This window comes from Mustela nigripes, chromosome 4 (genome assembly GCF_022355385.1).
Source record: "Mustela nigripes isolate SB6536 chromosome 4, MUSNIG.SB6536, whole genome shotgun sequence".
In the NCBI taxonomy this organism is placed as follows: Eukaryota; Metazoa; Chordata; class Mammalia; order Carnivora; family Mustelidae; genus Mustela; species Mustela nigripes.
Window position 1 is genome coordinate 51770666 of NC_081560.1, and position 27034 is coordinate 51797699.

A 27034-nucleotide genomic window follows, 5' to 3' on the forward strand; every position below is an offset into this window, starting at 1 on the left:
GACAGAGGGAGAGAGATAGATCACAAGTAGGCAGAGAGGCAGGCAGAGAGAGGGGGAAGGGGGCTCCCTGCTGAGCAGAGAGCCTGACTCGGGGCTCTATTCCAGGACCCTAGAATCACGACCTGAGCCAAAGGCAGAGGCTTTAACCCACCGAGCCACCCAGGAGCCCCTCTTGCAATATATTTAAAAAAAAAAAAAAAAAAAAAAAAAACTTCTGGGAGATGCCTGGATGGCTCAGTTGCTTAAGTGTCTGCCTTCCGCACAGGTCATGATCCCAGGGTCCTGCCAGGCATGCCCCCCCATTACCTAATTTTAACAAATAATTTCTTCCCCATAGGTACAGTATTTATTAATTTGGAGGTTTTTTTCTGGAATAATCTAAAGCAAATCCCAGGGGCACCTGGGTGCCTCAGCTGGTTAAGTATCTGACTCTTGATTTCAGTTTGGATCATAATCTCAGGGTCCTGAGATAAGCCCTGAGTCAGGTTCTGCATTGTGTATGGAGCCTGCTTAGGTTCTCTCTCTCTTCCTCTCCCTCTGCCCTTTCCTACCTCCCTTTCTAAAAACAACAACAAAACAGCAAATCCCCAGATGGAGGTGCTTGGGTGTTTTAGTCAGTAGGGTATGTGATTCTTGATCACAGAGTTGTAAATTTGAGCCCCACATTGGGTGTAGAGATTACTAAAAATAAAGTCTTTTAAACCTAAAAATAGGGGCACCTGGGTGGCTAAGTCTGTTGGGCAACAGACTTGGTTTTGGCTCAGGTGTTGATCTTGGGGTCATGGGATCCAGCCCCGTGTTGGCTCCAGGCACAGCATGGAGTCTGCTTGGGTTTCTCTTTCTCCCTCTCCCTCTGCCCACCCCAACTCCCTCTTCAAGGGCACATGCACAGGTGCACACAGGCACTTTCTCTCTCTCAAATAAATCTCAAAAAAATAAAAATAATAAAAATTAAAGCAAATCCCAGATATGTCATTTCACGGTAAAAACTTTTTTCTTTAAATATATCTACCATACCCAGGCCTGGGTGGCTCAGTGTGTTAAAGTCTCTGCCTTCAGCTCAGGTCATGATCCCAGGGTGCTGGGATTGAGCCCCACCTCGGGCTTTCTCCTCAGCAGGGAACCTGTTTCCTCCTCTCTCTCTGCCTGCCTCTCTGCCTACTTGTGATCTCTGTCTGTCAAATAAATAAATAAAATCTTTTTAAAAAATATATTCACCATACCATTATCACATCTGATAAAATTAATTCCTCAATATCATCAAATTTCTAGTCCTTATTCAAATCTTGCTGTCTCAAAAGTCTTTTTTTTTTTTTAACCAAAATCATGAGGTACTTATTTATGTCTCTTAAAACTCTTTTAAAAGTCTTTAATAGTCCACCTCTCCTCATACCCATGTTTTTCAATTTATTTACTCTGCTGGGGAAATTAAGTTATTTGCTCTGTGGAATCAGACTACTTCCTTCCTACTGATTTTTTAAACTTATTTTTCTATTCCTTGTATTTCCTGTAAATTATTGGTCAGAACTAAGGCTTAATTAGATTTGAGTTCAATTTGAAGGAATCACAGATACTTTATGGAAGGCTCTGTGTACTCACTATTGCATCACATCAAGAGGTACATGAAAGTCTGGTTCTTTCTTTTAATGATGCTAAGATGGATTGGGAAATTCAATTTGTTATCAGACTGATTCCCTCATTACAAAGTTCAACACCTTAAAAAAATTTTTTTTTTAAGATTTTTATTTGTCTGTCAGAGAGAGTGCACAAGCAGGGGGAGCAGCAGAGGGAAAGGGAGAAGCAGGCTTCCCACTGAGCAGGGAGCCGGATGTGGGGCTCCATCCTAGGACCCCCAGACCATGACCTGAGCCAAAGGCAGCCACTTAACGGGCTGAGCCACCCCGGCCTCCCATCAACACCTCTTTTAAAGGCAGGTTTTATATATGTTTAGTTTTATCAATAATAGAATTATCCTGAAACCTTGCTCAGGAATAGCAATCTCCCTCCATACGTTCAGTTAACTTTCCTAACAGAACTGTGGTTGAAGGTCCATGTCAATTCTTTTATCACAAAATATTACGAGGGAAAATTTTTTATGAGGAAACTAATTTTTAAAATTGTGGAATTTTAAAAGTTCAAAATCACCTCACACATTATTACTACGACTGAGAACCAAATGGGTAGATTTGAGAAGTCTTGGCTACAACGCTGTAAGGAAATGTCTCAAAGAGTATTAGGGAGCTAAGTGAACTCTGACTTATTACAAGCCAAACTGTGCGTGTATTATGTTGATAGCGTTACAAAGGGCAAAGGTTGAAGAAAAGTAATAGAGTGCTGAAAATACGCCCAAATAGGAACATTTTATACTGTATATGCCTCCAGTTCTGTTCCATCAGAATCCATTCGGAAAATATTTAAAGGGGCCAACGTCAATAAAAGCTCATCTGGCTAATGAAAAAGAACTGACGTGTTAGAAAGGGGTCCTAAGTTGGGAGATCACTCTGCTGGGAAGTCTGTTCCAACCCAACAAGACTCCCAACACAGGTTACCCTCCCCTTGCTAGGCCGGGACCGCCACAAATCCTCGCGGGAGGCGGGGCTAGTGACGCCACAGAGACGTCCCGCCCCCTTACGTCGCGCACTGGGAGGCCAGAAGGTTTCTGGCGGGGCCGGCGCCATCTTGCCGGAGCCTGCGACCGAGTGGGAGTGGAGTGGAGCGGCCGTTGTTGCCGACTCTTTCCTCCTCCCCACGGTCCAGTCAGCGGTTGATTAGGCCATCGGCCCTCAAGCCGAGACTTGTCTCTTATTTAGTTCTGGGGAGCACCTGGCCGACATGAGTGATGTAGAGGAGAACAACTTCGAGGGCAGAGTGAGTACAAAGCCGCGGGAGCCGTCTTCGGCGGCGGCCCGATGCTCGGGGTTTCACGGGGACGAGCGCGGTCGGGCGGGGTTGCGGGGAGTCCTGCGGGGGCCCGCGGGGAGCAGCCTCTGGAGCCATCGCGGTTGTTTCCTTACATACCAAGATGGCTTCTGGGTTCCACTCTTTCCCCAAACACCGCGGATAACCCCTCTCCCCCTTTTTTGGAGACTGACTGATACCTGGACTCCTGGGTCCGAGCCCCCACCCCCCACCCCGCAGTGCGCCCTCCCTTCTCCCCACCCCTGAGGCTTCCTTATCTCTGTTCCGAGGAGTGGGTCCCAGTCGCGGTGGGGCGGGAGGAGACGGCAGGGAGTTCCCCTCCGGCCGGATAGTGGTAGGTGCTTCCTGAGGTGTTCTGGCGACCCCGAGCATCGTAGAGGGTCTCGGGGTCGAAACTGCGGCGGGCTGTTGTCCGGGCGGGGAGAAGCTGGCGTGGGACTAGCTGGGGCCTGTGTCTCCTTGGCTCTCTATTGCAGTGAGCGGCCGCGTCTCTGTTGGAACCGGCGGCGTTGCGTCTATAAAGGCGAAAGCCTTGAGGTTGAAGGTGGGACGAGCCTAATGAAGTGGTTAGTCAACGACCGCACCGACCCTTAAGCGTTCTTAAGACGAGAGCTGTGAGGGGAAAACTACGCAAGGAGCCCTTTTCCCTTAATGTCCCTTCTGCTTTCTTTTCACTTCAAAATGAATGTGGAAATGCTATAACGCCTGATTTTTTTCTAATTCCATGATGTTGGGTTTTTTTCTCTCTCCTTTATATCTCAACTTCGAATGCTTTTCTTCCTATGATCTTTCATCTAAAAACCACTTCTTTACAGGTTTTTACGGTAAACAACTCTTAATCTTACATAACTGAACAAATTTTGTGGCCCAGTATTTTAAAAATAGCTAGTCAGTTTTACACTGTTCTGTAATTGAAAATTACAGACCTCCTTCCATTTTTCTTCACACCCCATCCACCTACAAAGGGAGCTCAAGGATTTCCATTATTCGGGGTCAGTAAATACAAGGATCACAAAGATATGTTCTCCTCAGCCTAGATGTAGTAGAACATTGATAGTTGGAGTTCTACTTCTGAAGTTACCCTCCTGTAGTGGTAATTGGTGGAAGTGGGTTAGTATGAAATCCTGGAAAGAAAATCCCCAGGCAGCATGTTCTTGCTGTTGTGTTGGTATTCTAGTCACTAGGGGAAACGCATAAAAACACTTAAGGTGTGTGCTCGGATGGAATGAATTTTGTCTTTTTTAGAAGCTCATAATATAAATACTTGGAACCAGACAGTTAAATCAGAAGGTGGATTTAGGCTTTTGTTCTTTTTGAGAAAAAAGGTTTAAATGGGTTAGAAACAAAACTTTTTGATGCCTTTAAGATTGGATTTTTAAAATAAAATCTAAATCACAGATACAAGTGAGTAGTTGAACCTGCTTTTTTCTTAGAATGAGGTGTTGATTGAGCAAAACTTTTTAAAAATCTTGTAATAAAAGTATTTGGTGATTGCAAGCTGCTTGTTCTTGATCATGTGAGGAAGTTACGGAAAGAAATTTTTCTATCCATTAATATTTCCTTCCATTGACTTTAATACAGAAATTTATTTTTTTTGTAATGTTTGTTTTTATTTCGTTTGTGGGAAAGTGAAGAGTACTGCTATTTGGGACGTTGTTTTCCTTTTAAGTTTTTACGTCTTAATTAGTTGTCAAGGAATGGAACAAGTTCTAGATAACTGTCACATTAACCACTTGAGAAAGCAATATATGTAAGATTCCTACCCAGTTTATGCTAAAATGCATGTAGGCATTAATATTCTGTTAGTTTAAAAAGGAGTTCTCAATCCCCCCTCTTGCAGTGTTTATGGTCATGACAATATTTTTTGACAGGTGATACCTAAGTGTATTTTAATGTAAATGAACTCAGCAGATTGAATAGGCCTGTCCTTACCTGTCACTTTTTTTTTCTTTTGTAGGTTGGGGTAATTGTCTTTATTTGTAATTGGTTAAAGAATTAGAAGAATGCCAGAAGCTTTTTGAAGTGTACTTTTTCTTTTTTTTTTAAATTGTTTCTTAATTTAATACTCACTAGTGCTTTGGGGTTTTTTTGTTGTTGTTTTGTTTATTTTTAGTGCTTTTGGTTTTTAAACTACTGTGATTTCTTATCTGCTAACCACAAACCAGTTTTTTAAAAAAAAGTTTTATAGAATACGTTGTGTTATCTTTATATCTAAGTGTAATGACCATTTAGAGAGGCTCAAAACAGGATTCTTCCAATGATGTTCTGGAAGTTTTGTTTTTTTAAGTAGTTACACTTCAAATTTTTTAAACTAAAAGTAGAGGAAACATTGACAGGTCAGATTTCATTTGCTTTATTTATGGAATAAATAGTACATATTAACCCCATCTTACTGAAAAGATACCTAGAATTAGAGGGTAATTTTCTAGAGACTGCAGAACACATTGAAGAAACAGGACTAATACTAATAGTTCTTATTTTTATAGCAATTTTTTTTTTAAAGATTATTTATTTATCCATTTGACAGAGAGAGAGATCACAAGTAGGCAGAGAGGCAGGCAGAGAGAGAGAGAGGAGGAGGAGGAAGCAGGCTCCCTGCTGAGCAGAGAGCCCGATGCGGGACTCCATCCCAGGACCCTGAGATCATGACCCAAGCCGAAGGCAGCGGCCCAACCCACTGAGCCACCCAGGCGCCCTTTTATAGCAATTTTTAATCTTACTACCCCACCATCAGTTCATTGACATATTTTCCAGTGTACTACTTAGAATCATTTTACAAGGGTTGGAGTACTCATACCTTTTTAGAAATTAAAAACTGAGGCCTATAAGAACATGTAGCCAGGAGTCAGGTTTACAGGTCAGAGTCCATTGCTCACTGCATATATACACTTTGCTGTATATGTTTTGATTTCCTTTTTAAAAAGCAGCACACTGTACTTCAGCATCTCAGACACATTAAGAGTGTTTGTTAAAAACTATAGATTATCTCTTCCATTGTAGAGGACTGGAGTAAAAGAACTTTAGGATTGGTTGAATTATAATTGGTTGAATTTTGTGATAAGTAATCCCAATAGCTAACCAATCAAAATTCCCTTCTGCCTGAAGTAAAACTGTTTGAGCATCTGCCTTTTTAGTAAAAGTCAGGTGTTCTTGAGGGAAAAAACTTCCAATTTGAAATGGCTGACAGCTCATATCTGGGTAAAAGTAAGTATATAATCAAGTGTCCTGTGATAGAATTAATAGGGAATTTAGGAAATGGAGTTGAGTAGTTTTGTGAGCTAGGAAAAAGGAATGCTTTACTTAATATGTAAAACTCCCGTTGGATTTTATGGTTAGGGAACAGATTGATTGGATGGATAGGACAGTGAAGAATTTGTCGGGGTAGTGAGAGGATAGATTTGCTAGATAGGCAGTCAGATAATGGAGGGTCTTTATTTCTAGATACAGGGATTTGGACTTAATCCGATATGCTGTAAAAAGGCATATATGGATTCTTAATTCTGGGAGTGGCATAATGAAAGGACTTTAGTAAAGAACAGAAGAACTGGTACTAGAGGAGCAGCAAAGCATACTTGAACTATTTAAGGAAAGAAATTATGAAAACTCTAAACAGGACAGCAGTGGGATATGAAGAATGAATGAGACATTTTCAAGGGATCCAGAAGAAGAGGGGTGCCTTTAAAATAAATAGGTTCATTAAAGCAATTTATTGGGGACATGTGTATCAACTTAACAGAAATATTTTAAGTGGAAATGTCTTTTGGAGCTGAAAGTGTGGCTGGCACTTGAGCTATAAATTTGCTTGTCGTCATCATTAAAAAGAGTTGTTTGCTTCACACAACTTCAACTAAAATAGGATTTAGGTCTCAAAAAAAATTGTAGTCTCCTTCATAGAAATTAAGGGAAATGGTGTTAAGCTTTCCTTGCCATTTTATTTACCCTCTATCCCTAATTTGTTTTTCTAACCAATTTTAGAAAAATGTTAAGCCCAATTTTTTTCTCATACAGTGACCCATTGTTTTTAAGATTTTATTTATTTATTTGACAGAGAGAGATACCACAAGCAGGCAGAGACAGAGAGGGAAGCAGGCTCCCCGCTGAGCAGAGAGCCTCCCAGGACTGTAAGCCCAGGACCCAGGACACGAAGGCAGAGGCCCAACCCACTGAACCACCCAGGCGCCCCGTGGCCCACTGTTTTTAATAGAGGTTTATGATTCTCATGTAGGGATCCATCTTACAACTCCATAATTGTTATTGAAGAGGAAAAATAATACTTGCCTCCTATTCAGAGTTCTGGCATCCTGTAGCTAGAATATTTTTAAGCAACCCCTAGTGTTCCCCCTTCGTAATACATTAGATGGTTTGACTGGATGACAGAAGTGTAAAGCGAAATACAGATTCCTCTGTACCCATTGGGAATTAAAATGTATGTAAAGATATTTTGTTAAAGAATAGCAGAAATATGGGAAGCTTTTTTTCTTTCTGAAATCTGATTTGTAATAATGGGTGTGATGACTGTGCCATTCAAAACCCATCTTGGTTACTGACAAACAAAAAAAACCTTAAACTAGGCTTTTAATTTTTCTGTTGATGAAATGTTAATAAATGTGAGGGCACAAATGAGGTTTACCTTCTCCCTTCCTTTAAAAAGAAATACAAATAGAATCTCTGTTTTACAGATAAGAATGTCAGGTCAGCAGTTTAGCTTTTAAAAATACTTAGTTTTTTCAGTTTAATTTCATCTATCTCATCAACCTATTACAAAAGGGTAAGACTTCCTTTCTCATGAGACTGACAGTATTAAACCCAAGACAACACGGTCTTGGATTTAATTTATTAAAGTTAAGTCCTATCATTTATGCAATTTTAATGCTTTTTTATTGTCATTTTTTAAAGCAAAGAATTTGTAAACTTAAACATTTTAATGCTCAGACTTTAATATTTGAGACTCTTTCACGGAAGGGTGCTAATTTGCTTAATTTAAGTAGAAGGGATTTTTAAAAGAAGTTGTGTTAACTAAATGTGCCTGCAGTGCACAGATTTGTCATGGATGCTTAATGGTTTGTGCCATTCATAAAATGAAAATAAAAAGTCCTGATAGCTGAAGGAATTTGAAGGGATTTAAATATTTAGGAATGAGAGTTGTAAAAAAATACAGATGGTCTTTGTTTATGGATTTATTTTTGTAAGTGAACTGAAATTATTAACCATGGCATATGTAGTATAACAAGTGTGAAATGGCCATCAATAATCAACATAATAACTTCCTAGAATCTTCCTAACAGTGAAATGTATCAAACCTTTTCTTTGATACTGTCAGTGGGTGCTCAGGCGTCAAATTACTAACCCTGGGACCTTTGTAAAAGGTATACATTTGCATGCTAAATGAGTTAATATCGATTGTTATTTGTTGACCTTTGTAATAAATATAGCAGGACAGAAGTGCTGGTGAGAAAATGGCAATGATCAGATGGGGAAACGAATCAGTAAACATTGTTTAAAAAAAAAAAAATTGAGAGGGGAATAATGAAAGGAAATGTGGTTTTTCCCCCTCTCACCTTTAGGTTAATGTCATTATGTAGTTGTGTATAATCCTTGTTGTCTAATCATTTTTCACCAAAAGTATAAGTGACTACAGCTGCCTGACCAATCTGAGGTAGAAGAAGTTAACTTTCTTTAAATTAAGGCCCTGTAGTCTTTCTTACTCAAGATTCATAAATATTCCCATGATATTAGAAGATGAGAACCCAAGTAGAAAGTTCTGTAATTGGTTCTTAGTAAAGTTTGCTTTTAGTTGTTACTCTTTGGCTTTTAATATAACTAAACTTTTTGGACTTTACAGTTGATCATGATGTATAAGATAGCTGGTTTATAAATCATTTAAAATTTGTATGAAAGATGATATAAATTTTACAGGTAATTTCACAGTTGAGAATAATTTGAATTTGGTAATGTATGCATCAGTGCCGATTCCTACGTAATTTCTTTAAGCATTTCCAAAATTATTTTAAACTTTAGAGAATGTAAAGACTGTTAGAATATCTGTGAGTCTTTGCAGAAGAAAAGACTGCTTTAATCTCACTTAGAATGCAGCATATAGATATTTTCTTTTTAAGGAATTGCTTTAATAGCAGTAATGGGTTAAGAAGAGAGTGGAAGTATTTCTTTTATAAGCTTAAGAGTCCGTCATACTCAAGAACTGCTATTTATGCAGACTGAAATTAAAGAATTGGATAAGCAGAAGTTTCCCCTAAACCCCCCAAAATGAAGTTCTTAGTACAGTAAATATTACAAGCTATTGGAGTAATTTAAGTACCTCTCCCCCATTGGGACATAAAATTTACCCAAATGCACTAATGTATTTCTATGGAAATAGATCTCCAATTTCATAAAATAGTGGGAAAAAAATACATTTTGAGAAAGTTTGTTTTATAAGTTTATGCTATTACAGACGTGAATTTGTATAAACATGGCACTGTGACTTGGCATAGAATTCACGTTGCCATAATAATAGAGTGGGTTACAATTTAACATTTATGTGTTATGTGTTTATTTTAATGGGGTTTAAGTACTAAGCATATATATTGTTGGAATTTTTTTCTTCCACCTATTATATGATATTAGCTGTATTAAAAGATAAGTCTTCAATTGTTTACTGTAGGAATTGTTCATGTTCTGCAACAATGTGTGCATATATTTAATAACCTTTGCCTTGATTGAAGGAATAGTGCACGGTTGTGGTTATTTACAGTGTGTAAAATGCAGCTGTATTTTAACACAGATTGCTTGAATTGGATACGCTGTGGTACTTAGTATTCATGGTTAGCGTTTTGGTTTTGTTTTGTTTATTGTTTTGGGGGGGGTTTGGCTGTGTCCTTCAGCTACCACATGAGGTACCTTGATAATAAAGAATAGTTAAGAGAACAAACATAACACCGTTTAAGCAGGTTGTACTGTGGGAACTTTCTGCCTGGCTTCTGGTTTATAATAGGTAAGGTAGACTGGAAGCCTGTTTGTTGTTAAAAATGTGGATATGATTTGATTGAGTTAGTCTGCCCATTTCAACTAGACAGCATATTTTTAAATGGGTGCTGGATCCACTTAAGAATTTGCAGAATTTCTTGATGGGACAGCTTTAAGAGTAGGTTAAGTAGAGGGTATTGAAACAGGTAACATCCCTTCTTAGTATTTTATTTTTCTGTTTGGAATTTCAATTCAGTTTCCAAATTCTGAATAGTTTAATGCATTTCTTTGGAAAAAGTTGAAGTTATCATTTCATAATGAAGACGAGGCAAAGGTAGAAAAGAATAATCTAGCATTTGTCCATAAAGGACTTGTTGTACCTTGGTTTCTAATGCACAGCACAGTTTGGTGAAAATGGTACTCCCTTGGTACTAGGTTTTAAAAAACAAAGTTACTTAAAAATGGCAAATATTCGTGTGACCATTTTTGTGTGCATGAAGACTTAACTACCAGTTCTTAGAATGATGGGGGGGGGGGGGTTGTTTGTTTTGTTTTTTGTATTGCAGTAAAAATAATTCTGAAGAATTAGAAGTTTATTTTATGCTTTGTAGTTTATTCTTTGAGTTAAACTTACTGACAGGTATTGATTTATCTTTTTAGATAAGTTTCTAAGTTGTTTTTGGAAGTTAGAATGATAGTGACAAATTAGGGGTTACAAGGGAGTTAAGACTGTTTCTTAACCTTGAATGATTTCATGAAGAAATTTATGCAGATTCAGGTTTCCCTGGTATAAAAACTGAAGGATGACCACAAAAGAAGGTATTAGGTATTTGTGACATCTTAATTATAAAAAGCAAGACTTTTTTTTTTAAAGTATCCTAATGTCTTTTGAAAAGATACTCTGTTTTTTTTTTTTTTTTGAAAAGATAATCTTGAAAAGATACTCTTTGAAAAGATACTCTTAATGTTTTATTAACCAAAAGGAAATTTTCATTTTTTCCAATGAGTTCCTATGCCAGAATTGAAAATTAAACTTTATAATTTAAGATGTTATTAAGTAGCCTTGTTTACATTAATTCCTAAGAAATGGCAATTTTCAACTGTTAAATTTGAGGGAAGACTGGGACATTGAATGTACACACATTTGGACCATAACATTTTTATCATATACTAGAAAGCCTCGTGAAAGCATTTAAGAATAAATCTTGAGTTTTAATATAAGACTTTGATTTATATATTTGTAAAATTCAAGGTGTTACAGTGTCATAGAATGCAAAGCATTCTGAAATATATGTATAACATGAGCTGTGGTGATGTTCATAGATACTGTTCTATCAACTGCTGTTCAACAGTATCATAAATGTTATACCACAGGATCAACTTTATAGAAGGGAAAGCTGAGAGAGGGGAAGATACTCTTCTCAGCTTAATGAACTATCCTGTGTGATTCTTCAGTTACAAGCAAATTAGCCATTACTTTATTTTTTAAGTACTGAATATGCTGCTTTTACAGTTTCCAGTTTTACAGTTTCACTGAATGAAGAAGCCTGAATTGCTGTGCCTGCTCCAGGCATTTGTCGAGAAATTTAGGAGAATATCAGAGATGTGGTGAAAGACTTATTGTAGGTAGCTAAATGGGAAAGGTTGATATTAAACAGAAAGGTAGCTATATATTTCAGTTTTGTCTGCATCTGAAAAATAAGTAGGCCTAACAGCGTTAGTACAGTTCTTGGTAAATAAGTCTTTCGACATTAAACTCAAAGTAGCAGGAAAGTCTTAAGAAAGCTGTGTGATAGGTAGTCTTGTGGCATAAATGAAAAATGGTGTGAAGTTGGGGTGATTGTTTACACTAATAATCAAGGCTCAAATGGACTGTCCTACTTTGGTTATAAATGCCTCATATACCTATCAAATTTATAAAGTCTCTTAATCAGTTTTAAGTCCTTTGATTTTGGAGAGTTTTCATTTATATCCAACTTTTTCAGAAGCCAGTCAATTTTCTGATATAGGATACAGTCATTGAAGGGAGTATGTATATATGCATAACTGCATAAAATACACAAAACTATGAATGGAATTGGTGGGATCAAGAAGTAAAGACCATGATAACTAATTTTGTATTTTTGTATGTTATGATACTTCATGAATAATACAGAATATTAAAATGGCACAGTTGCAAAATTACATGTATTAGTAACTTACAAACCAAAGGGGAAATTTTAAGAATTTCATGCCCTCTTTTCCCCTTAGTTTTTTCTTTATGCTTCTTTTACATCAGAACATAGGTTTCTGATTAGGGTGGAGTATGCAAAGATAGTGGTCAAACATACTTGGAAAAAGATGTTAGTAATTTCACTAATTTAATTTTTTTACTTCTTTGAACCTCAGCATGTGTCCTGTAATGTATGAGTTTAGGTAGGTGTGTTCAAATTTCAGCCTAGAATGCTTCGCTTTAACTGTACCTTGGTATCTTAGCATGGCTTAGTGAAAGCTTATTTTAAGATGACTAAGACTCTTCAAGTTATAAGCTAAAACCTTAAGACATAGGTGGTGGGTGATTACAGTTAATGTTAGATTTATGCTTGAGTTAAGTATTTATATTAAAAATGTTCACATTTTAGGAACTAGGATGAAACATGAAAGGGGAGGAGGAGGGTGAAGAATATGGTAAAAACATTTAGAGAAATTCAGTAAATTCTCTTTAATTGTTAGAAACTAGACTTTGGACAATTTTAAAGATTATAAAATTGTTTTTTAATAAGCTAGTTATTTGCACTTTACCTGCTGGCTTTTCCATTTGATAGATAACATTCTGAACTCCAGCAGAGTTTTATAATCCCCACGTGCTTAAATATACTAAATGTTCTTTTTCCATTAAGGTTAATGTTCGTGAAGAAATTGAAGAGTTTTTTCCAAGAATGTGGAAGATAAATCAAGATAAAAGAAGGCTAATGAAAAGTATTAAAGATCAGAAAATTAAAATTGAATGGGGGAAAAAATTGAACAGAAGATTGGTCAGATAGAAGCACTTGAATATTTTTTTTAAGGCTATTTTGAATTGTTTGAATTGGGGAAGAATACACGAAGTATGAAAAATGAAAAACTCAATGAAGAATGAAGAGAAGTAGAAAGCAAGAGTGAAGTAGAATTAAAAGAATCTGGAAGAATGAATGGGTCCTAGGTTAAGTAAATGTATGGTTTATGTTCCAGTGTCTGTATGATCAAGTTGTAGATGAATTTGCATGATTTCTTAGTTAATAGAGAATTGGTGATCTGGTTCAAGTAGGGAATTACTGAGGACAGTTAGCAGTATTAACAATGGGTTATTAATGAGCTGAAATTTTTTCTGGAGGGTGTTGCCTAACCATTTGTTTTTCAGGAGCAATCAATATAATAATTACGGTACTTAAAATGTTAGGTGTTAGGCATCTACGTGACCAGTGCCATTTGTAATACTGTCTTCTTTGTTAGGAGTCTCGCTCTCAGTCAAAATCTCCAACGGGAACGCCTGCTCGTGTAAAATCGGAGAGCAGGTCAGGATCTCGTAGTCCATCAAGGGTTTCCAAACAATCAGAATCCCATTCTCGATCAAGATCAAAATCCAGGTAAGTGTCCTTAAAATAATACTTAAGATGCTTTCCTTGGATTTTTCAGGGCCATGTAGTTTTTACCAAGTTCCTTATTTTTGCTGTGTTTTACATAGATATTTCACAAAATCATGAAGTAATTTTTCTTAAACCCTAGAGTTTAGAAATGAATGTCCTGGGGGCACCTGGGCGACTGTCAGTTTAGCACCAACTCTTGGTTTCAACATGGGATTATGATCTCAGAGTCTTGAGATTGGGCCCTGGATCAGACTCCACCTCAGCAGGGAGTCTGCTACTCTCTCCCTCTCCCACTCATACACTTTCTCTCTCCCTTCCACCCCCAAATGAATAAATACATTTTTTAAAAAGGTGAACATTCCTGATAAAGATTTTTTTTATTTTTTAAAGATTTTATTTATTTATTTGATGGAGATCACAAGTAGACAGAGAGGCAGGCAGAGAGAGAGGGGGAAGCAGGCTACCCGCTGAGCAGAAAGCCTGATGCAGGGCTTGATCCCAGGACCTCGAGACCATGACCTGAGGTGAAGGAAGTGGCTTAACCCAGTGAGCCATCCAGGCGCCCCCAGATAAAGATTTAGATAAGGCAGAGTCCGGTCATCTTTTAGCCTGGTTAACCTATCAGTTACTAGCTATTAACATAAATTAAATGTTTTGATTGATTTAAATGTATTGGCACTGAGGATTGGAGTTTGATTTTATTTCAACAATATTTGTGCAACGAAAATGTAATTTTCTCCATCAGAGACTTAGCATGTAATTCAGTACAGAGAGCATTGATGTATCTATGTTGTATTAATTATCGAAATGATTTGAAAAGATTTCTCAAGATTCATATTCTAGCTATATCCTTTACCTGAAGATTGTGACTAAGTGTGTTCAGGGTGGAGCTGGCCAGATACAGCTGGGTGTATCTGGAGCCCCAATCTCTGGGTGATTCAGGAGCCCCTCCACTATCATTTCCACTGACAATAAAACTCCAGTGAACCACTGCAGAGTTCACTGTATCAGATGTTCCAGGTATACAGGGGTGGGTGAAAGACAGTTTTAAAAACAACCTGGACAGTTATTCAGTAAATCATAATTTCGTGATTAGGGACATAATTTGTCTTTGTATGGAGTTTGCTTGCCAATGGAGCATGAGACCAAAGGATTGAAGGACTGTACTTGAGTCCACAGCTGTCTTTATCATATCCAGGATCCAACTTGATTTACTAACCACTCTAATTAAATCTACATGTGTAGAGTAATGCTGTGTTGTATTTGGGTATGCATACAGAAATTAGCATATTTTCATTTGAGTACCTTTGCATTGCTGCTCCCAGCCTAGATAGAATTTTCTTCCCTCATATATTCAGTAACTTGATTTATTCTCTGCCGAAGCGTCACCTGAGAACATTAAAGAGCATGCATGCTCTTTTAAGTCTTTTTTTCATAATGCTTACCACTATCTGATTTAGAGGAAAGTTAGCTACTCTTAAATGGTATTTAATGTCTCATTTTTCATTACTAAATTATAATAATTGATGGGGCACTTGGTGGCTCAGTTAAGCATCTACCTTTGGCTCAGGTTATAATCTCAGGGTCCTGGGATCAAGCCCTTTATCAGGGAAGCCTGCTTCTCCATCTGCCTCTGCCCCTCTCCTTGCTTGTGTGCTATCTCTCTCTCTCAAATAAATAAATCTTGTAAAAAAATTAAAATAACAATTGATATGTTAAATGAGAGGTTTTCTTATTAATGTTTATCTTTTACATTGAGGCTATAAATTAGTGCTAAGGAAAATGGAAAGTATCTAAAAGTATACTAAATCTGCTAGGAACCAGATCTCCATGTCTTGCCAAGGGACCTTTGCTCTTGCCATTCCTAAAACACTTTGCCCTTATCTATCTAGTAAAATTTGTCTCCCAGCATTATTATTAGCCTTCTTTGTTTTGAATAATCTTCCCTTACTACTTTTATTCCCTTCACCTGTGTGCTGTCTTTTTTAACTTTCTGGCCCTTAGCATGTATAACATTTATTGAACATCTTAAACAAGTTATTTTGTAAGACTGTGAATACCAGTAGGGCTCCTAGATGGCTCAGTTTGGTTAAGCATCCAACTCTTGATCTCAGCTCAGGTCTTAATCTCAGGGTTGTGAGTTCAAGCCCCACATTAAAAACAAAACAAAACAAAAAACTGATCGCTTCTGGTCAAGATGTTTATTAAGGATGGCTTACATGAACAGTAAATAAATTGTTGCAGTAAGGGGTGCATAGGTGGCTCAGTTGGTTAGGCATCTGCCTTCAGCTCAGGTCATGATCTCAGACTACTGGAATTGAGCTCAGCATTGGGTTCCTCGCTCAGAGAGCCCACTTCTCCCTCTGCCTTTCCACTCTCCTTGTGCTCTCTGTCCCTCTCAAATCTTTAAAAACAAAAAAGGAAAGAAATTGTTGCATTAAGAGGCAAAGAAAATTAGTGACTAAAGTAGAGATAGGAGATGAACTAGGGAAGCAGCAGTGGAGGGTGGGTGAGGTCCTCTGGAAAGCTAGAAGAAATGAAAACTATTACATGGGCATTTAGGTTGTTGAATTAACTTAGCAGAAGCTAGATTGCAGTGGGCTAAAGAAAGATTAGAAAGGAAATGGTATTCATTTCCAGTGAAATGAATAGTGAAGGGAAGAAACAGTGAAGGGAATATAGAACTATATTGAGAAGATATGATGGTAAGAATCAAAGGATTTTACTGTGTTAGTAACAGTAGTTGGTGGTTTGTGTTGTCTTTGTTGTGGTAAGATACACATAAAATTTACAATCTCAGTCATTTTTAAGTGTACAGTTCAGTGATAGTAAATACATTCACATTGTGCAGGCATCACCACCATCTGTCCCCAGAGCTGTTTTCAGCTTGTAAAACTGAAATTCTATACCCACTAAACAGTGGCTCCTTGTTTTCCCTCCTCCCAGCCCCTGGCAACCACCATTTTACTCTGTCTGTACGATTTTGCCTACCCTAAGAACTTTATGTATATAGTGTAATCACAGTATTTGTCTTTTGGTGACTTACTTGTCTCACTTAACATAATGTCCTCTGGTTTCATCCATGTCACAGAATACTGCAGGATTTCCTTAGGGCTAGTTTATATTTTACTTTTTAAAGAAGGTAGAGTTACAACATGCTTGTAATGTAAAGTGAAGAAAGTGTAGAAAGAATAGACTAACAACATGATGATTGTAGTGATTAAGATAACAAAAGGAAGAATATTCTTTCCTCTGAAGGGAACTGGGTTACATGTGTAGATCCTTGTCATTAGCCATCTTGTTTCAGTATTTTTACCTAAATGTATTTCTCTCAAAGGTCGAGGTCAAGGAGGCATTCTCATAGACGTTACACTCGATCCAGATCCCATTCTCACTCTCATAGGAGACGATCTCGAAGTAGGTCATACACACCAGAATACCGGCGTCGAAGAAGCCGAAGTCATTCTCCAATGTCTAACCGGAGAAGACATACAGGCAGCAGGGTTTGTGGTTTATGAAAATTACTGAAAACTTTGTGTGTTTAGTCATAGCATAATATCTTACTTTCATGAGATTAGACCATTATTTTAAAGTGCTACTCCAAGGGTACCTGGCTGGCTCAGTCAGTGGAGCATGTGGCTCTTGATCTCAAGGTTATGTGTCTGAGACCCTCACTGGGTATAGAGATTACTTGGGAAATAAAAAATAAATAAAGTGGTACTCCAGAAACATCATTAATTGTATGAATATTGTTTGTATACATTTAAATATATTATCTTAACTTTTGAGTAGTTAAAAGAAATTTGGGGGGAATACATGTTCTGAGAATTAAGATCAAAAGCATAAACTGAGTTGAGAATATTGAGATGAAAAAGTTTTGGTGGGGATTAAGGGAAGCTGACAAGAAATAGATGTAGTAATAACAGCTAACACATACTGAGCACTATGCAGTTGTTCAGTACATTTAATGGATAAGAGTTTAGGAGATGTGACACTGAGGTTTGGTTTTTGGCCAACTGGCAGAGCCCAGGTTTCAGCCAGCCTGCTTGGCTCTTAAAGTTCCTGTGCTTAACTGCTGTAGTGTGCTTTTCCACCATATGATGCTGAATTACTTAACTCTGATGGAGTCTGCTATTTCATGATGTTTTGAAATATGTACATAGATTTTTCAAATCTGTTTAGTGGGAAGTTTGAAGGAATACCCTTGGTAAGAATGAAAATGGAGGAAAGTCTTAATCAGCAATTATAAAGTCCTATTAAGTACAAATCTGTAAGCTAGAAAACATTTGAATAAACCATAAATGTGGCTTTAAACTACGGTAGATTTTTAGGATACATTCTGAAAATTGCTGGGCTAGAAAGGTGGGGATGTTTTTATTCAGGCTCCAATGGCAGTATACTCCAAAGAGGGCCTGAGTGTACTGTGAACTGTAAAAATATAGCTCGTCTGGTTTTTTTCCTCTTAAATTTTTCTTTCCCAAGGGACTTGAAATAGTATAGTCTTTGTGTATTAGAGGGGTGTTCTAAGCAAAGTATTTCATGTTAATTAATTTCTATTTCAATTTGGAGCTTGAAATTAAATCACATCTTTTTCACCAGGCAAATCCAGATCCCAACACTTGTCTTGGAGTGTTTGGCCTCAGTTTATACACAACAGAGAGAGATCTTCGTGAAGTATTTTCTCGATATGGACCATTGAGTGGTGTCAATGTGGTTTATGATCAGCGAACTGGTCGGTCACGAGGATTTGCTTTTGTTTATTTTGAAAGAATAGATGACTCAAAGGAGGTAATTTTGTTTTTATAATTTTATAATTTTATAATTTTTCAATTTGAAATTTTTCTGATGTGCATGATTATATTGTTAAAAGTTGACTAATAGTCTCCCCGTTTTATAACCTGTTCTCTTTCATTCCCTAACCTGAGTTTGGTTCAAACTCTTCCTTTTAGCACCATCTGGGTGGCTTAGTGTAGGTTAAGCATCTGCCTTCAGTTCAGATCATTATCCCAGGTGGGATCGAGCCCCTCCTCAGGCTCCTTGCTCAGTGGGGAGCCTGCTTCTCTCTCTCTCCCTGTCACTCCCCCTGCTTATGCACGTGCGCACACACTCTATCAAATAAATAAAATCTTTAATTTTTTTTTTAAAGATTTTATTTATGTGAAAGAAATAGAGAAAGCAGAAGCAGGGAGGAGAGGGCGCAATCCCAAGACGCTGAGATCACGACCTGAGCTGAGCTGAAGGGAGACACTTAACCAACTGAGCCCCCAAGCATCCCTAAATAAAATCTTAAAAAAAAAAAATGGGTCCCTGGGTGGCTTAGTGGGTTGAGCCTCTGCATTCGGCTCAGGTCCTGGTCTCTCAGGGTCCTGGGATTGAGCCCAGAGTCAGGGTCCCTGCTCAGCGGGAAGCCTGCTTCCACCTCTCTGCCTGCCTGAGGGCCTACTTTTGATCTCACTGCCAAATCAGTCGATCAATCTTAAAAAACAAAAACAGAAAAAATTTCCTTTCATTGTTAAATTGGAAATTGCCAGTTTCACTTTCCAACTAATATTTTCTGGTATAGGCATATCCTGATTGAAATCTGGCTTTGTAAACAGAAGTGTATATGTGTTTGAGTTAATGGAAAAAGTAAAGTATATAAATGTCCTCTTTTGGGACACCTGGGTGGCTCAGTGGTTTGGGCCTCTGCCTTCAGCTCGTCATGATCTCAGGATCCTGGAATCGAGCCCCGCATCAGGCTCTCTGCTCAGTGGGGAGCCTGCTTGCCCGTCCCTCTCTGCCTACTTGTGATCTCTCTCTCTCTCAAATAAGTAAAATCTTAAAAAAAAAAAAAAAAAAAGGTCCTCTTTTGACTAAACATTTCTCCTATTCCAAGCAGATGATTAAGCTAACTTTTTAGAAATTATATGAGATTTTGGAGTGCCTAACTGGCTCGGCGGAGTGTGTGACTTAATCCCAGGATTGTTAGTTCAACCCCTATGCTGGGTGTAGAAATTACTTAAAATATTTTTTAAATTAAAAAAAAAATTATTTGTTTGATCTGTTTAATTTTGTATAGAATTAGCTCCCCATGTATAGACAAAGAGCTTTGTTTTTCTGTTTTCATATTCATCTGTCATTTTGTTCTTTAAAATACACATAGAATTGTTTCGGGTTGTTTTAAGATTTGATTTGAGAGAGAGCATAGTGGGTGATAAAGGGAGAAGGAGAGAATCTCGAGAAGACTCTGTGCTGAGCCCCAAGCGGGGTTCCTTATCACAACACTGAGATCATGACCTGAGCCAAAATCAACAGTCAGACACTTAACCAGCCGAGTCACCCAATTGCCCCTGAAGCTGTGCTGCTTTAATGTATAGATACTGGATAAAGAGAGCAGTAAGGCTTGCTTTCGCTATACTAAAGTTCATAGTGATTGGGTTAGAAAATTCCATTTTAAGGAATTTGAAGCTCGTTATTAAAGTTTTATCAAACCCTTTTTGGGGCACCTGGGTGGCTCAGTTGATTAAATATCCCAGTCTTTGATCTCAGCTCATGTGTTGATCTCAGGGTCATGAATTCAGGCCCCATATTGGGCTCCATTACTTTAAAAAAGTAAGTGATGTTTTTGTTGTTGTTTCAATCAAATTTTAATAAATGGCAGGGCACCTGGCTGGCCCAGTTGATAGAGCATGCAACTTTTGATTTCAGGGTAGTGAATTTGAGCCCCACATTGGGCATAGAACTTACTTTTAAAAAAACAAACAGACAAAAAGCCTAGTAAATGGCAAATGTACTATTTTACATGTGATAGTAGTTGGTAATTGATCTGTGCATCAAGAGCATTTGATTGCAACACAATCAGTCATTATAAAAGCATATCTGGGTTGCCTGGGTGGTTCAGTGTAAAGCTTCTGCTTTTGGCTCAGGTCATTATCCCAGGGTCCTGAGATTGAGCCCCAAGTCAGGCTCCCTGCTCAGCAGGGAGTCTGCTGCTCCCTCTGCGCCTCGTATGCTCTCTCTCTTTTTTTTTTATTTTAAAGATTTTATTTATTTATTTGACAGAGAGAGAGATCACAAGTAGGCAGAGAAGCAGGCAGAGAGAGAGGAGGAAGCAAGCTCCCTGCTGAGCAGGGAGCCCAATACGGGCCTCGATCCCAGGACCCTGAAACCATGACCTGAGCCGAAGGCAGAGGCATAACCCACTGAGCCACCCAGGCGCCCTGCTCTCTCTCTCTCTTTTGTTTGCTTTCTCTCTCAAATAAAATCTTAAAAAAAAAAAAAAAATGAATAGATAGTGAAAGTTATCATATCTTTCAAAAATAGTAGATGCTAATGGATGGAGGCCAGGAATGATGCCAAAAATCAAAATGTACAGGATAGCCACCCAGAATAAAGAATTAGCAGTCCAAAAATATCAATAATGTTGGAGGTTGAAAAACCCCAGATAATTGTGACAAAATAACACTCCAGGTTGTAAGTCATTTATGTAATAGACATTCTAATTAGCATTCTCTAATTTTACTTATTTATTTGAGAGAGACCATGTATATGCATGAGCTGGGAGCTGGGAGAAAATCCTAAGCAGGCTCCTTGCCCAGTGCAGAGCCCAGTGTGGGGCTTGATCTCACAACCCTGGGATCATAACTTGAGCCAAAATCAAGAGCTGGGACACATCAGCCCACTAAGCTATCCACTTCCCCCATCAAACATTATGACTTACTTTGGTTACATATTTGTCATTTATTTCTCTTCTCAATTAAGAGATACAGGTTTCAATTTTTAAAATAGTAAGATATCTGATGTGAAGTATAAAACAATATCACAATTAGATTTTTTTTTTAAAGATTTTATTTACTTATTTGAGAAAGAGAGACACCACAAGCAGGGGGGAGGGGTTGGCAGGGAGGGGAGCAGCCTCCCTGCTCTTGATCCCAGGACCCTGGGATTGTGACCTGAACCAAAGGCAGATGCCTAACCAACTGAACCACTTAGGCACCCCAAGAGTTTTTTTTTGTTTTTTTTTTAAGCTTTTATTTATTTATTTGACAGACACAGCAAGAGAGAGAACACAAGCAGAGGGGGTGGGAGAGGGAGAAGCAGGCTTCCTGCCAAGCAATGGAGCCCAATGCAGGGCTTGATCACAGGACCCTGGGATTATGACCCAAACCAAAGGTAGATGCCTAATGACTGAGCCACCCAGGCACCCCAAGATTTTTTTTAATACAAAATTTGTTAAGAAATTTGTCCTAGCTCTTGAGTCCTCCCGTAACCACCCTGTCAGATTTGTTTCTTTATAAAATAAAATGAAAATGGCAATTTTACCTTAATTCCAAGGAACTTGCAAATGTGGTAGAGCAGTTGGAGTTACTATCCCATTTATTGGTATTCGTGCTGAAGGACAGAGTGATAGGGGATGTGAGTGCAGATTTAAAGACAGGAGCACTTACTGGTAGGTTTAGAAGTTCTTTTATATTTGGAGTTCACTAGATGGCAGTGTGTTACCTAAGAAATGGTTTTTTGCTAACCTAGACTTGGTCCCCTGAATTGCAGTTTCTGCTTGGAGTTGCCTAGACTTGAGTTGCCCAACTTGTATGTTTCTCAGTAGCTGCCCCCAGTCTTTCAGCAGAGGCATGTTTAAATAAGTGTGTGTGTGTGCACATAAGAAAATTCAACGCTGTTGACATGCGTAAGCAAGGATTTCCATGTAAAATCCTGGCCCTCCTTGTTTGGGAAAGAAGTTTAGAGAATTTTAATTTTTAAAATTTCAGGTGGAAAATGTGTTAAATTTGTTGCAGTTTTTGTAGTTTCCCATTAGTGAATTATGCATGACTTTCTGTGCCTATTCTCCTTTAAAGGCTATGGAAAGGGCAAATGGAATGGAGTTGGACGGTAGAAGAATTCGAGTGGATTATTCTATTACCAAGAGAGCGCACACACCTACACCTGGCATCTACATGGGCAGACCAACTCAGTAAGATTTCAGATTTTTTAAGCTAAACTAAAAGCCAGAAATTCACCAGAAATGTATGCAAACTTTTGATTAATCAAAAGATAAAATTATTTTTTTCCTATAATAAGAATCAAAAGTTAAAGTCATTCCTGGCTTTTTCCTTGGTGCTATACAAATAGAAAAATTATTAAATACTAGGAAAATGGTGTATGCTTTTAAGTATTCTCTTTCTGTTCTTAATGTGACTTTGGAAGCCTTGTGGATAGGGAAGAGTTTTACTCTTCAGGGTGTGTGTGTGTGTGTGTGTATGTATGTATGTATGTATGTATGTATGTATTTTTTGACAGATCACAAGTAGGCAGAGGGGCAAGGCGGGGCGGAGCAGGCTCCCTGCAGAGCAGAGAGCCCAATGTGGGCCTCAATCCCAGAACCCTGTGATCTTTTTTTTTTTTTTTTAAGATTTTATTTATTTATTTGACAGACAGAGATCACAAGTAGGCAGAGAGGCAGTCAGAGAGAGGAGGAAGCAGGCTCCCCGCTGAGCAGAGAGCCCGACCTGGGGCTTGATCCCAGGACCCTGGGATCATGACCTGAGCAGAAGGCAGAGGCTTTAACCCACTGAGCCACCCAGGCGTCGTGTCTTTTTTTTTTTTTTTATTTTTTTTTTTTTTTTTTTTTTTAAGCCAGTTTTCACATCATGCAGAAAATAGAGGCTTTTATAAATTTTTTTCATATATAAAATAACTGAAGAAAGTTGTTTTGTTTTGTTTTTAATTTATTTAACAGAGATCACAAGTAGGCAGAAAGGCAGAGAGAGGGGGACGCAGGCTCCCCAGTGAGCAGAGAGCCTGATGCGTGGCTCGATCCCGGGATCCTGAGATCATGACCTGAGCTGAAGGCAGAGGCTCAACCTACTGAACCACCCAGGCGCCCCTAAAGAAAGTATTTCTTAAAAGTGAAAGAGGGTGGGCGCCTGGGTGGCTCAGTGGGTTAAGCCGCTGCCTTCGGCTCGGGTCATGATTTCAGTGTCCTGGGATCGAGCCCCGAATCGGGCTCTCTGCTCAGCAGGGAGCCTGCTTCCCTCTCTCTCTCTCTGCCTGCCTCTCCATCTACTTGTGATTTCTCTCTGTCAAATAAATAAATAAAATCTTTAAAAAAAAAAAAAAAAAAAGTGAAAGAGGGAGAGGGGAACCTGGGTGGCTCAGTTGGTTAAGCCTCTGCCTTTCAGCTCAGGTCATGATCTCAGAAACCCAGGATTGAGCCCCGTTTCAGGCTCTCTGCTCAGCCGGAGCCTGCATCCCCCTATTTCTCTGCCTGCCTCTCTGCCTACTTGTGATCTCTCTCTATCAAATAAAGAAAGAAAATTTTTTTAAAAAGGGCGCTTGGGTGGCTCAGTGGGTTAAAGCCTCTGCCTTCAGCTCAGGTCATGATCCCAGGGTCCTGGGATCAAGCCCCGCATCGGCCTCTCTGCTCAGCAGGGAGCCTGCTTCCCTTCCTCTCTCTCTGCCTGCCTCTCTGCCTATTTGTGTCTACTACTACTGTCTGTCCAATGGATGAATGAAATCTTTTATAAAAAGGGGGGGGGGCGCCTGGTGGCTTAGTCGTTAAGCGTGTGCCTTCAGCTCGGGTCATGATCCCAGGGTCCTGGGATGGAGGCCCACATCCGGCTCCTTGCTCAGCGAGAAGCCTGCTTCTCCCTCTCCCACTCCCTGCTTGTGTTCCCTCTCTCTCTATCTTTCTGTCAAATAAATAAAATCTTTGAAAGAAAGAAAGAAGGAGTATAGGCGTTCAGTTACTTTGAAACCTTCTTGGGGAAAATGTAAGATGTGGTCAGAAGAGCCTACAAAAACTAAAGTGAAAATACTGTCCCTGTGATTAGGAGTTGGGAAAAATTACAGAATAAAGTGCTTAAGGGTTTAAATTTGCTGCGGAAGATTTAAAACCAGAGCTTGAAATTGTTTTAGGGCTGGGCCTCAGTGTAAGGTAGTTAATTCTGCTGTTCAGGGTCGTTAACCTTTTTAAGTGCTTGATGTTTATTGTTTTTGAATTAGTCATCACTCACATCTTAGCATTTTGGTACTATTTCCCAGCACCATATTTCATTTCTGCTTCTTGAAAAGAAAAGGTCCTCCTGATTTGGGTAGTGCATTAATAAAAGAATAGTTTATAGTTTGAGAGTTTTCTGAAATCATTCCTGGTTTTTTATGTAATGAATAGGAAACCAAAGCAGAGTAATACCCTGGAGTCAGCAAAGCGAGACATGGGGGTCACTGACTTGAAAAGAGTGGTTCTTTCTCCCTTATCTTCCTGCCTCCTCAATTTTGGTTAAGTACCAATTGTTATTAAATGAAACTGGAAAATAATCACATTGATGTAAAAATTTTTTACATTTTTCTGTAGTAGTGGCGGTGGCGGTGGTGGAGGTGGTGGTGGAGGTGGAGGAGGTGGCAGGCGTCGAGATTCTTACTATGATAGAGGATATGATCGTGGATATGACAGATATGAAGACTACGATTACCGGTACAGGTAATGTTTTAATTTGTAGTTTCTGTTCTAAATTAGATAGTAGTTGTATTATTTGGCACTTTTGTGTTTCATACATATTAATAAAAATATTTAAAAATAGATTATGCTTTCTTGAGAAAGTAGAGGAAGATGATTTTCTCAAGATTGAGGAAGGTTAATTGTCTGTATTTGCCCAGTATTTTGCTGTACGATATGCTTGCTGTTATAGTATTAACTGGCACAAAGAGAATGTAATAGTATTTGAATGATGGGGAATCTTTATTTCCACCTGCCTCAATGGAGTGATTTTGTGGTATGCTAAATAATCTTTTATTTCCTGCAGAAGAAGATCACCTTCTCCTTACTATAGTCGGTACAGATCACGATCAAGATCTCGTTCCTACAGCCCAAGTACGTATACTTTTATTTTGTAGCATTAAGAGGCATTTGTAATTAATGGTTTATTTTAGAAAATTAGGGTAAATGGAGATTATTGATAGTTGGACAAAAAATAGACAAGTGAAACTGTAATTGTCATTTTGACTTTTGTTTTTTGCTCTCTTTCAGGACGCTATTGATACACAGAATGGTTGCAGATGAGGACATCTTTTTCTTTCTCTGTGTGTGTGTGTGTGTGTGTGTGTGTGTGTGTGTTGGTTTGGTTTGCTTTTGGGCTTTTGGTTTGTTTTGGTTTGGTTTTGGGTCTTGAGTTTGTTTTTTGTTGAATTCTGGATTTCCCCAAGCTTCTAATCCTTTTTACTTCTTAAAAAGAACCCTTAAAAAAAAATCTTCGGTTTATTCACCATCTACACTTTGTCAGTTGTATTGCTGTTTCCACCCCTTAAAGATGTAATTGTTGTCATTTTGAGTAGTTACACATCTTAAGTAAAAAAAAGGAACCCCCAGTGTTACACTTTGTAAACGATTTTTTTCCTTTTTTTCTTTTTCTTTCTTTTTTTCCTTTTCTTCTTTTTTTTTGCTTTCCTTTGCTTTTACAGAAAATTAACTCCTGGCTAATCAAATGAGGAAAGAAATGATCTTTTTAAAGCTTCTTTTGTGTTAGGTATTGTATTAGACATTATACTAGAGACCTCCATTTACGACGAACTCCTTTTTTAACTTTCTTTTGGGGAAGGTAGTAACACATAAAGTAGTTCAGTCATGTCAAGTTTGTCTGGGGTGGCATGGAGCAGTCAAATAGTTGAGTGTAGAAAGTTTGAAGCTATATAAGAAAACACTTGTTCATTTCTTTGGAAGAACAAAATTTTTGAACCCTAAAAATTATGTCATTTTTTTAAGAGATGAAAGCTTGTGGACTCCTACAAAACATGTTGTATTTAAAATACATCTGTTAAGACTTAAAGTGTGATGTTTGTGTTGAATTTATTGAAATTTAAGTATTCCCTTAATCAGTGAAGGACAACTATTATTTATTACTTAGAGCAATTGTATACTTTGCTGTTAGAAATTTTTGTATGGGGACAATGGTTAAGCAGGCTATTATTGTATAGTATAGAGTTCTTTAGAGGATACGTGTGAGGAAAAGTAGTCTCCTTTCAAATAAAGGTTAATTTCTTTGAAAATGGGACTGTTTCTTTATCGTGGTAGAATGAGAAAAATATATATATAACTTATATAACTGGATTGATTTGAGAACCAGTCCTTTTCCTGATATTTTTGCTTATACCCAATGTAATTCTTTCTCTTAGTCTTTAAAAATCCTTGTTTTGGGGGCACCTGGGTGGCTCAGTGGGTTAAGCCACTGCCTTTGGCTCGGGTCATGATCTCAGGGTCCTGGGATCGAGTCCCGCATCAGGCTGTCTGCTCAGCAGGGGGCCTGCTTCACTTCCTCTCTGCCTCTCTCTCTGTCAAATAAAATCTTAAAAAAAAAATCCTTGTTTTGGGGCACCAGGGTGGTTCATTTGGTTAAGAATCCACATTTGGCTCAGGTCCTTATCCCAGGGTGCCTGCCTGGATTGAGCCCCACCCGCGTGGGGTTCTCTGCTCATCAGGGAGTCGTCTTCTGCCTCTCCCTCTGCCCTTCTCCCTGCTCAGGTGTGCATGCGCACTCTCAACTAAAATCTTTGGAAAAATATTAAAAATCCTTGTTTTT

The 27034-nt window shown here is 38.4% G+C and overlaps 1 protein-coding gene across 1 annotated transcript; it reads left to right on the plus strand.

Annotated features, from left to right (window-relative positions):
• The first annotated feature begins 2645 nt into the window (after positions 1 to 2645).
• TRA2A (transformer 2 alpha homolog) lies at positions 2646 to 26284 on the plus strand. Its single transcript, XM_059396717.1, has 8 exons — positions 2646 to 2868; positions 13354 to 13487; positions 16825 to 16990; positions 18087 to 18275; positions 22322 to 22437; positions 24817 to 24942; positions 25265 to 25332; positions 25489 to 26284. The coding sequence occupies exons 1-8, from the start codon at positions 2833 to 2835 to the stop codon at positions 25497 to 25499; spliced, it is 846 nt and encodes a 281-aa protein (XP_059252700.1). The 5' UTR covers positions 2646 to 2832; the 3' UTR covers positions 25500 to 26284.
• The last annotated feature ends 750 nt before the right edge of the window (positions 26285 to 27034 follow it).